The sequence below is a fragment of the Paramacrobiotus metropolitanus genome, unplaced genomic scaffold (genome assembly GCF_019649055.1).
Source record: "Paramacrobiotus metropolitanus isolate TYO unplaced genomic scaffold, Prichtersi_v1.0 Parri_scaffold0000150, whole genome shotgun sequence".
In the NCBI taxonomy this organism is placed as follows: domain Eukaryota; kingdom Metazoa; phylum Tardigrada; class Eutardigrada; order Parachela; family Macrobiotidae; genus Paramacrobiotus; species Paramacrobiotus metropolitanus.
Window position 1 is genome coordinate 58,678 of NW_026570370.1, and position 12,683 is coordinate 71,360.

Sequence of the window (12,683 nt, forward strand, 5' to 3'; positions counted from 1 at the left end):
CTGAAGGCGGCTTGTGAACGACTGCCGTTGCCGAAACCATTTGATGAGATGTGGTTGCGGGTCAGCAAAATTATCGACGGATTGCACATACAAAACCACAAAGATCCAAAATGCAGTAAGGATTACCACCCAGATAAATACTACTCAACCTATCCAGAGGCGGAAAAGCGGAACACGATGGCAGCTGAACAAACGTTTGCATGGCTGGCGAAATTCCGAAAACAGCTGAACGCCATGAACAAGGCAAGACAAATCTTTTTTCTATATCGAATGATATTGCGGCGCAATGCCTACCTGGCAGAATGTGTAGAAGAGGAAAAGCAGCCGGTCGGGGGTACAATGCGCACGTTCACCGATAAATGAAGCAATAACATATCGTTTTTAAGCGCAGGTGTTGAGCCTTCTTTATTAGCGCATGGCGATTCCGTTTCGTATTATGTTGCCTAAGTTGTTTGCCTCCAGTAATTCGTTTTTTTCTTACTGTGTAAGGATGGAACGTGTCTACGTTATTAGTTTCGTCGGTTTGTACATAAAATCTTCTGGAACTAAAACCGTAAGAATAATTGATCGGCGTGCCGTACGAAAACGTTTGTAAGTCCTTCGGTGCTCGGAGCGCAACCATTTTCCAAAATGTAGATCTCCACTGTCCACAAGGTGTCTTAAAGGCTCACCGCAAACAACCAGCCGTGGATAGTTGCGTAACCAGCAGTTGCGTAGCAGTCAACTTGAATATCTGCAGTGTGCTATCCAACGTTTGCAACGCTTTACTACAGAAGATCTGCACAAGTTCACGGTTGATGCCTAAGGAAAGGTTGATGGTTATTTATTCAGAAACTTGAAGTTCAGTTCTATTCCGAGCGCTCAGTGCCAGTGATCCGGCGTGCATCATTCGCGAAACACTGACGGTTAACAAACAGGGGCATGCGATTTTCTAAAGGACAGCATAAAGCAGATTGTCTTAGCCCTGCTAAAAACGTAATGCACTATGAACCCAGGCTTCAAAATTTTTATTAGCAGTACGACATTTCGTTTAGGTAAATCGCTAGATTGCACAGAGCATTCAAGGTGTCGAGGTATCCCGTGTACACATATACTTTACGTTTTGTAAGTGCGGCAGAAATGCATACCGCTCCTAAGTTAGTTTTATGTTTTTCATTTTCAAGGCTGCTAGTTTCAATCCAATTTGATTAATGATGAGGTAAAATTGCTAATTGTTTTATCTTCATGTATATTTCGAATTCACTAATACGTTCTTAAATTATTGCGAAGGGCAGTAATTGTATCAATAGAAGACTTTTGTATTGTAATTGTATTTTAATTGTTTTACAGCAGTTTTGGCAGTAGTTATATCCAGTACGTGCGCTAATGTCACAGAATTATAATTATGAGTGTCTAAACTACTGTTCCAGTATTCGCACCGCATGAATCGCACGTATTCGCCAGATTTGCCAAGTTCAGATTAAGGCTACACTGTGTCCAAGAAAAGACATTCTCGTACATCACTACAGTTTTGGTACGTAAACACATACGTCAAACTAATAAATTACAAAGTTGAGTTGGCAGTCATTAGTCAAGTTAGGAGCGCTGTAAGACGCTGTAATTTTATTTTATTTTCCATATTATAATGCAGCACTACATACCGTTACATACAAAAACTTAACCCTTGACATACAGATTAGCTCTCAAGAAATGCACTGCACCTGATACACTTGACCTTTCACAGTGCGTACTACGAAAATAAAATGCATACGCTACATATATGGGGTTACTGTTCTCAATCTTCCAAAAATTGTTTTGCATAGCTGATGAAAATTTTGTAGGGTTATATAATAAATTTGGCGAGTCGAAAAGAGTAGCAATGGAGACATTATCATCAGAAAGCCAATCACAACTCAATCGCGTTACTGTGGATCCCGTAGCGCACCCCCGTGTTGTCTTACTGATGTACGAGTGCTGTATTTACTGAAACATTTTCGGAATTGTTTACAATTTTACTGCATCATTCATAGCTGGTTCGAAGAAGAACAAATACGTCGTCCCAGTAATGGTCAGACCCTTGCCGCCCAACGAAATGGACATAAGAAGAATCTTGATTCGCCCATTTCGCAAATCCTCTAAAGCAACGGGAAGGCCTTTTTAGTCCTTGACATACAGAACCGTGTCCTCGTTGCGAATCACGATCGTCGTGTAATCATCCAGGCTTTCCGTTAATCAGAATAACCGAATAACCGAGAATTTTTCCGTAGATCAACACTGTTTAGGCTGAAAATCTTGTGCACCACTGCTTCCATTTTCTGTGGAGCACTTTTCAAACTCAACGTATCTAAATGCAATTTTTCTGGCAAAGGTTTGCGGTGCACGCCGTCGGCCTTTACAACTTCGTGTTTTGTGTGGCGACTTTCCGAAACTGCGTTTGCTGCCTATGATAGCTCGAAGCTTCCTTTTCTATCATTTTGTGACAAGTTCGGCAGATAACGTGAGTGCAGATACAAGGCCAATCTTTTCCCATCGCTGCACACCGCATCATTACAGACACAGCATTCGTGCTGCTGTTCCTGGCTCTCGTTGAACATAGCCATCCTGCATATTTTGAATGTAATTGAATCGGGAGGTATCACCAGTCACCACCGTGACGCCGGGAGTATGCTTTGGGCATCCTTTGGAATGAGCCCGTATTGCGCTGCAGATTTTTATCGGACAGAAGTAGCATAAAACGATATTTTATGAATTTGACGCAGTTTATCACAGGAGCTAATTTAGGTTCGTAACATTTGGTACAGACTTGAGAAGCAAATCGGCTTCTCTTTCAGCAGATCCAAAACCAGCTGAAAATGCTTCCATTCCACTTTCCATTCAAAATAATCTTTATATATTTCTTTTTCTTATGGCCATTCGAAAGCTCTTCCAAAGCAGATGCTTGGAGGTCGTTTTGCAAATTTCCTTTAAACCACTGTCCGCTTAGTCCGATTCACGCCCATCGCAATCCAGACTCTTGCTGCATATCTTTTGTTTGCGTTGTCGGCCGGTCAACTCGGCACCATCGTCATCGTCGGTTAATTCCATTACAGTTCGGAAAATGAGATCTTCGTAACCGGAAAAGGCTTTTTCCAGCACACCCAGACGTTATCGTGTTTTAATCGGTAACAGCGATAACTGTATCTTCACGGTTACGATATTCGTTGCAGTGTTTAGGTTATGGTAATTTTTTTTAAAACAATAGCTGAAAGAAAACTAAAAAATAAAAGTCGTTCCGTTCTATTTGCTGCTTTGCTCGCTTCGCTGCGCTTACTCTCGCCGCAGCTCGAGTCGCTTCTGGCTCCGCTTTGATTTTCTTAGAAACAGTTACTCGCTAATGTACAGTATCATCATTAAAGTAAACGTTTAAATTGAACCGTAAACAAAACCATTTCCGAAGAAAAGATATAATAATCCTTTGAGTTTTACTTTGTTGCTCCGCTCGCTGCGCTGCGCTTGCTCACGCCGCAGCTCGGCGTCGCCTTCGGCTCCGCCTTCGATTTCCGTAGAAACGGTTATTCGCTTCTGTATCATCGCGATAATGGAACGTCTGAACTACACCGTAAAAAATCTTTTGGAAGAATGAAAAATCGAACCCTTTGAATTTACTTGCTGCTCCGCTCGCTACTCTGCGCTGGCTTGGTCCGCAGTTCGGCGTTGCCTTTGGCTACGCTTTCAGTTTCAACAGCAAGGGTGACGGCAATCCGTTAACAATAGTTACGGTAGCCCTTACCGTGACCGAAACTAAGACGGTTACGGTAACATGTTATAGTTATGGTAGCGTAACATTTAGTTATGGTAGCGTCGTAGCGCCTTGACCATCACATATCAAGCGTTCACATTTGTCATTCTTCATAATTTCTAGCTTCTAGCAAACATTAAATGTTATGTTATAAAACAAACCGGTCATTGTGCACGGTTTACGCTCCTGATTCAGCAGAATTCTATGAAGTATCTAACTTACTCCCAATTTACGCACTAGTCGTCAGAGCAGCAGAGTAACAAACCAGCAAAAGGATGCGGTTAATTCTAGCTGGCCTTTCCGCTTAATGTTCAGTTTTCAGTGCCTCAGCTAGAAAGATAAATGGCTTCCTAAATCAGTGTCTTGTGGAGTTTCATCTTGCATTTCTTCGGCGCGGTGACTGGTTACAGAAAATAAATCGCGGTAACTCTTTACTCGATTACAGAGTACAAACTGGCAGATTTTACTGAACTTTCGCACATCCAAATCGCCCAGTTCGCCCACGTTCCATTCGCGGTCTGAATACTGCGCGGATGAGCGCGGATCTTCCTTCTGGAATATTTCTAGAATCTACAAGAAACTCAAAAATTTTACCAGTTTGTAACAGAATAAATTTTGCAATAATAATCGGTGTGCAAAATTAATACTGCAAAAGACTTCTGACTGCCAGTCAGCACAATACAGAGGGAATTGTTTAGTACTTACGTCAGATACTTCCAAGTAGAAATCCTCGCGTTTATCTTCAGTCAGGTCTGCCGACAACTGCGCCAGCGTATCCACATTAGCCGGTATTTCCCATTGCAAATGTTTCTCGAAGATATCAGGAATGTTCACCGCATCAAAACTTTCAAGTTGAAAAACCGCCAATGGAATGCGAAACTTCATTTCAGGAACATCATCTACCGAGGTGGAATAAGTCAGCGAGAAATCATTCCAAATTAGCCGGTCACAGCAGGACATTAGTCTGGAATACACTTTGTGGTTGCTGGGAAGTAATCCCACACCGAATAATTGTGCTGCGAAATGGAGATGGATCGCGTGTGCATTACCAACCGGTCAATGCGGATGTTGGAGGCATTCGAAACCTTCTTAGTATACTTGATTAATTCGCCCGTGACCGTGGTGTTTTCATGCTCGAATCCGCATTCGCAGTTGTCATCCGCGTCCCGAATGCAGATGGTTCGCATGGCTGGTGTGACGTATTTAAAGACACAAGCGAAAGTAGCGTAGTCGCATGGCAACTTTCCGTACCGTCCGTCCTTCATTGACAGGAAAACTTCTTTGCACAGTTCGTCCGAAGTCAGAATCTCATTCCACAAATGACTGACACGTCGACATCGCTGCCGCTCGACGGTGTCCAGTGTTTTGGAAACCTCCGCTAGAAGCACCGGCGGCAACGCTAATGTACTCAGTTCAATGGTGCAGAGAGGCTTTTTTCGTTTGGCCTCTTCCTCAACTTCTACAGTTTTTGGTTTTTGGAAGCCAGCAAATCGTTCAGCTTCCTTCAACAAACTGACCTACGCGATCGGAAACATCAGTGTATGCCGGGTATTTCAGCAAGAATCTGACAACTAATAACGAAATTACCGGTATTTACGATTTGTACATTTTATTTACGCATTTCTTGTTTTAGAATTCAGCGTCTCGCAGATAGCTTGTGCCATAAACCTGCATCGAAGTTATTGACGCTTTGGGAAAAAGTGTCTTTGCAGAGGCACCAACTTACAGCGTCTACATCTGACACCGGGGATTCACCACCGCGTTGCAGGTAAGTGATCGTTTGACTGAGAACAGACAAGATGCGCAAACCTTCTCCTCCATGTGCTCTCTTTCGGCGCCACTCTTCGAGTTTCTCACGGAACAAATCTCGAACCAGCTCAGTGGTCGTCCAGTATCCTTGAGGCACATTGCACGACCGGATGACAAAATCAATCGGTCGAACCATCCGTCGCTGGAGATCTTCTCTCGAAGAAGGCGCGCGTATCTGTTGTACTGGGATCAGCTCGCGCACGCGCTGTCCCTCTAACAGGACCTCAACCAGAGCGTATTCTTGCAAATACTCGAATTCCAATACCAGGAGCTTCGCGGGATACCATTTCCAAGGATGATCCGGTTGATGGCGCAGCAGCACTTGCACATCCTCATATTCGTCTCCCGCCGGAACGCAGCAGAACTCCCTTTTCCTGGTTTTGATCACTGGTGACGAGTCCGAGAAGTCGAACACTTTTCCGTATTCCACTAGCACAGAGTGCTGCGTCGTGCATCCGAAATCAATTGTAAGGCGTGGTAGATTTCCTGTCGTATCCAGACCGACAACGTGGCCCAGTTGCAGCAATCCGTCCACTTCCACGTTCACGGCGTTCCAGATGTCTAGCGATCGTTTGGACGGTTTCCACCACAGTGACCATACTTCGTAAAAGTGCATTCTAGCTATGTTAGCGGTATAAATTGTAATGCGGTGCCGAAAATACCAGATATTGCCTTTACTCGTGTCAGTAGTGTGCCTAATGCTGTAAGCTTATCGAGCGCCACCGGTTATCCGCAAACGTGTTTTATCTCTTCGTTCTAAAGTTCATGCTATTGTTCTCTTTAAATTAGCAAGTTGTTTACACGACTGGTCTCGTTCCGTTGTTTCGTAATGCTAATCGCAATTCTGCAGTCCACTCTTGGTTACTCAGCAGATTAGAAGACAAAGAAAGGTTCGGAAATACGTATATTTAAGCCAAGAAGTCAAAGAAATCTAATTTAAGAAATATAGATTTAGCAAAATTTTACCTGGCGGCTCATGGAATGGATAGCTATGTGAAGTATAAATATTCGTATACTCCGGATGCGCTGATTTTTCGCTGTTTAGGATCTAAGTGGTTGTGGTAATAAGGCAAGAAATTTATTATCAACATTAAAAACTGACTCTCAGATATTGCAGACTTGCAGTTATTATTAATTATTCACAGAACTGAGAACGCCTACTTAACGCAATATTGGCCGGTACGATTGAAAATTTGCGCGGCAGAAAGAGCCATTTCTAGAGCCCGTGGCAATTTTTTTGACAGTTACGTATATTTTTCGCTGGCATCTCTTATTATCAGATGGAAGAGTTAGAAAAAATTCATGTTCGGTTCTGGTGCTTGTTCGTTCCAGTCCTAGCGTACTTCTGACGATTCTTTTGGGTTGGTAAATGGTCAAGAAAACTAAATTGCCGCAGAAATGTTTTATTGTTCCTTTTGTGGTCTGTACAAGACTTTCAGGAAAGCAGTACGTTTATTAAGTTGTTACCATAAGAGCCCAGAATCATTGGTACTGATATCATATCGCAATATTGCGGATATCAGCACAGTTAAATAAAAATTAATTAAAAATTAAAATAAGAATAACCAAAATGAATAAATAATTTTATTGAAAAAATGGAACAAAAAAGCCGTATATTACATATGAATATAGACTGTACAAAATAAAAATGTATACAAAAATTGACTAACCATGCGCCTTTTTTCGTGCAGTAATGCCGGCTATATTTGTTCATCCGAATTTTTCCCGGTTGTTTACCACCAGCCTGCTTAATAACAAAGCAAAGCGAGTTTCTTTAGCTGCGCGACATGTCGTCGCGGGCCATTTGGTTCTACGAACATTTCGTCTCTAAGGACAACTTGTTTGTGGCTGATCGTTGTCGTAAACCAGGCGATAATTGTTCGACTCCCGAAAGTCGTGCGTCCAAATGCCAAACAACGAAACAGCTGCGAAACGAGTTGTCCAAAACAAATTAACCGGTGCGACGAGAAACTTGTGGCGAAATCCCCCACGCGACGAAATGTCCCGTGACCACTTGGGCTGTCACGGTTTCGGTTTTGTGCCGCGCTTGGCAACTTAAGGCAAGTCCTCTAAATTTTCGCAATAAAATCTCGGACCGCGCTAACGATTTTGGTGTTTTTGAACGATTGAATTTGAAATATTTTAAGTAGCGGATAAGATTGGAAATGGCATAGCAACTGCCACAGCCCAAAAACGGGCGAAAGAGTTTTTTAGGCAGCGGCTATCCATTCGAATACAGAGAGGAAACGCGATATGTGTGATGTGTGATGGGTGCAATAACTGACCAGGACAGCATTGAGGGAGTATTATTTCTTTGGGTTATTCACATTAACATAGGTTAAAAGCAAAAATACGCAGTTCATCATTTCATCACATAATACACTTCGTCCACTCTCTTACCAATACAAAACGTTTCCTGAACACAAGCAGCGTTACCTCGCATTAAAGCAACACTGATTCTCTGCTTCAGAAACTGAGTGGACCGTTCGTAAAATGTGCATCAGTTTAGGGACAGACAGGCAGTTCTTCAGGAGAAAGAGTGCCTGATGGGATGGCAAAAGTGGCAAACAAGGAAGTGTTTTTATTATAAACTTTCTTATTGTCTTAGTACTAAGTGCGTGCTTGTATTTGATACTTATTAAAGGTTAAAACCCCTTTGTTAGTAGCATTACGCGGTTGCGCCCTTTTTCTATATGTACTGACAGCATTTACCCAATAAATTATAATTGTCGCTACATAGATTCGCTGCCCTGGTGTACAGTATGCCATAAGCAGCACTGGACATGTAACAACATGACACGTGTAGTAGTTGTCTTTTCTGTAGTCTACGGCACAGCTGTCAACATTTTGCCGATTTTGTAAGTTTGCGTTTCCGATTTTCTTGCTGTTAGTTCCATTTTTGATTTTCGTTTACTAGATGGAATTCGCTGCTGCTACCAATTACGATTACTTCCTGGTAAGTTTTTTTCAAATTTCTCTGGCCGCCTATGTTCTTCCTGAATCTTGATGTCATCATTGTTATAGCGCTTCGGTACCGTTTTTATCTGCCACTCGACAAACGCAAAATTAATAATTCGCGAACTCTCGTCAAACAGATCAGCTATTTTCAAGTTTTTGCTATTAGAAGTATATCATGGACGGAACAGACCTTTACTATCGCCAGTTATTCTATGGATCGCGCGAACTGAACTACGGGAACACGGTACTAGTGCAGCGGGACAACGGCCAATGGTGGCTGGGATATGTTCAGGATATTGACGGCGACATGTTCTTCATCGACTTTGATGCCAGCATGATTAGCGCCCAATGGATCCACTCACGCCATCTCTGGCCGCATCATGTCGCATCACCGCCTATACCGGTGGACTCGTTGGTGGCACTACGCCGCACCGTTGGCGAGCCGATGGTTATTCGGCCCGGCAAGCTTCTCCGTGATGAGATTTCCCTGTTCTACATCGTCCGTCTGACTGATGACAATCCTGCTTCGCCAGCCGGCCAACACATTGTTCACCGGCATCAGTTCGTCCAGGAGCTGCCGGCTCTTGGCGATTGTGAAAGCTTTTTCCGACGGTCCAGCGGGTTCTTGTACAAAAAATCCGTTATCGGCTTCCCCGAAGCTCGTTTGTTGTCAGTCCTGGCTTTTCTACCGCGGTTTTTGGCCTGTGAATGCTTTTTACATTCACAACGGGATCATAGCGTGGTGAACGCTGCACATTGTCCATTCCGTAGACCCGCTGTGGCTGATGAGATGGGGGTCGCCTGTACCAAGATCCACGGGCGCTCGGCACGCAGCGCTCGTTCTGAAGACGTGGGTTGTCGAATATTTATACGAGTGGGACTGGTTACGGCCACGATTGTTTACGGGGAAATACAGGGGGATGCAAGCGGACTAAGCAGGCGATGGTCCCACGCTCTTTTTAATGAAGCCTTGAGAAATTATCTCCAAGAAACCTTGGCGCAGGGGACGATAGGGATCACGGCAACGCTAAATGATGCGCTAGTTGACGGTTGGTGTAATAGAAACGTAAAGGCTTATTTTTGAGAAATATATTGTGAATTCTGCTCATGTCACAAATCACCATCATACGTAGATTTCTTCGGCACAAGCCACAAATTAACAAAAAGTTGCAGACGCGGGCACACTACTTCACAGTTTAAATTTAAACTTTAGAAAATTAACAAAATCTCTGCCTTACCGTGGGGTTAAAAGGAACGAGTAATGTATTTGAAAAAGCCGTAGCGTTTCTCCTAAACATAATATTCGTACTTATCATCGCTAAATCTCCGCACTTTTTGAATAAACGCAGGGTGTTTTTGGCCAGACTTTTTGGATTGGTACCGAAAATCAGGATTTAATTGGGAAAGGCGCATGCCGCCACGGCCTCTCTCAAGCACTGTCATACTCTGCTTAGCGATTATTAAAGGAAACTCTGCGGTTGCTTTGAATTATGCATTTTGTCATTTAATCCGAGAGAAGACAATGCATGCTTAGATTTCAGTATCTATTACTAATAGATAATAGACTATTGGCGTCCAAAGGCGTGCAACTGTTGTTACATGGCTATTGTCAATACACGACGCTCATTGTTGCTGCAGCAAATGCGGAAATGTCCATCAGAGAAATTGCGCATCCGATCATAATCAGTATATTGCGCTGTATGGATGTGGACAGCCAGTTTCAAGCGAGCCGATAAGACATTAAGTCATAGGCTTTGTATGATTAGATAATCAAGTTTCTAAGCGAGAATATGAGCAGAAGAAAAATAAGACTCAAAAGTTTACGATTTTACGGTGTATTATAACCGATAATATTATTAATTAGGAAACTGCGCGCATTGGTGCATATTTGATAGAGCCGCCTTCAGCACTTTAAATTTGGTCACTGACTTGCGTGCTTGTGTTTACAAGAGTGTGCGTCGTCTGGAGACAAATCATGCAAAAATACGTTGCCTATCGGCTCATCCTGTTCGATTTCTGCACATGGTGCACCCGACGACCGAATGCGCCGCGGTTCCCCGCTGAAGACACAGCTTTTCTCGCGGGCCGACTGGTGACCATGCTGGATGGCCGGGTTTCGCGGAATACGCGGTCGCTGGCGCTAACCGAGAGCGGTCAACATGATCATCCCGCGCTCGATCTGGACACAAGACTGTGCGTCGTCGTAACCATCCTGCAGACCAAGGGCATCCGCCTGCCACTGATCGTGGTGACGAACGGACGGGACATCATCGAGCGATCGCAGACGGCGTTGCTGGCAATCGGCAGCCGTAGCTTCAACGGCGAATTCCAGTGCGGCTTGATCTCACAGTTCCTGACCGTCTGTGAGCAGTTGGTAGTAATCAACTACGCCGCATCGGAGGCCATCACCCGAACGTGTGGTCATATCCTACGTCATGTGTTCATACCCCATAGCGTCAGATCGGATCCGTCGATAATGGCGCCGAGTGCTCCCCGAATTATTATTCCCTTCCTGCGCTTTCGCTCCTCGGACACCGATGCCGAAAAGTGTCAACGCTTCTTGGCGGCATCCAATGACAACTGTCCAGAAATTGGTCAACCTCTCTACGAGAAGTTTGCAGTTGTGTATGACTGCCTGCTACAGCAGTTGGATTATTATCTGGGCATTCGCATTCGCCAGTTTCTGCGAATGTGAGTGCGAATGTACATAATACTAAGGAAATGCATTGATTTGTTCTTGCGCAGGTTCAACACTCTTCGCCCTGATGACGATCCGCAGCAATGGGACACGATAGATCTTCGCCAGCTGAACATTCGCACGTTGAGTAAGGTGACCTTTGCAGCCGTAGACGGATGCTTTCCCAACTGGTAGCAGGAAAATACGTGGGCGTATTCGTGTGGATCTTGGTGCTATTTCTTGTGCAGTTGCGCTTAATAATTTTCCACTAACTCAGTCTAAGTGGTGACGAGTTTGCTAAAATTTCCGGACTTTTTTCGTCAAACTTATTATAAACTTTCCGTGGTTGTATTATATGGCTGAGTGATGCTGCTGCCGTATTCAGCGTTGCTTCTTTGACTACGCTCAACTTTTAAAACTACCCTGGCAAGGGTCAATTTTAAATGCGACGTATAACTTCGATTTGGATATAGCTGCTTCTCAAAGCGACGGGAAAAGATTTAGTTTACGCTCTCCGATTTCACCATCAGCTTATGAGAAAACATAAAGAAACATTAAAAAGTAAAAGAAAACATAAGACAACAACGAATATAAGAGACCCCGAGAGAAAATAAAAAGATCAGAACCTAAGGAAAGCTAAGAAACAATGAGACACGAAACTCAAGAAAAGACACCCAAAAACCAACCACAGTGAATATTCTTTGTAAAAGTGCATTTTGGCTGTGCAAGCGCTATAAATTGTGAGAACGTTGCCGCAAAATAATAATGTGTTCACCAGTGTGCTTAATTTAATGATGGCTGCTTATCGTGCGCCAGTTCCATAGTTCCTGGTATTCTTCTCTTAACTAGTTGTTTAATCCCTGTTTGGCTCCCCTGTTTCGTAAGAGTCGTCTGAACGATGACCGGCCATTTCGTCGACGAAAATTTATCGATAGCCATTCGTCGAACAGACGCAACGCCGACCCGTCACGATATCGAGCTCACGTCTAGCTAAACCGTCCTAGTTTTCTTATGCTGCTCATGCTTTTTATGTATTCTGATTTTTTCCGATTCATTCTTTTGTTTTTTTTAGGATTTCGTATGTTATCTCATGTTTAGTAGTCGTCCTTAGTAGTAGTTTTTTGAAGTTTCCTTTAGTAGTCGCCTTCATGACGGTCGACGTGGCGTGGTCGACATAGTGTCGTTCAGCGAAGAGTTAGTCGACGAAATCGCACCAGGACAATTGGGAGTGCGACATTCCGCCGCACTCAAACTCGACGCGCGACTTTTCGACGCCGGACACTCAGACGTTAGGACACTTCGGTTTGGGACATCATGCTTTGAGACGTTTTACCTTTGCGACATTTCGCAAGACGTCTGGTCGCGGACAATTTGTCTTGGGACTTTTCGAACGAGGCGATTAATCGCCGCAAAATAATTCACCGCGTTTAATTCTCAATAGCTTTTCAGGTTTTTCAAGGCTTGTTCGAAATGTCGCAAAGT

At 43.7% G+C, this 12,683-nt stretch overlaps 1 protein-coding gene across 1 annotated transcript; it reads right to left on the reverse strand.

Moving 5' to 3' along the window:
* Positions 1-3,828: 3,828 nt before the first annotated feature.
* Positions 3,829-6,213, reverse strand: LOC129599601 (uncharacterized). Its single transcript, XM_055497886.1, has 3 exons — positions 5,484-6,213; positions 4,463-5,274; positions 3,829-4,327 (listed from the first exon to the last, which is right to left on the reverse strand). Exons 1-2 carry the CDS (start codon positions 6,180-6,182, stop codon positions 4,717-4,719), a joined length of 1,257 nt encoding a protein of 418 aa, XP_055353861.1. The 5' UTR covers positions 6,183-6,213; the 3' UTR covers positions 3,829-4,327; positions 4,463-4,716.
* Positions 6,214-12,683: the final 6,470 nt, after the last annotated feature.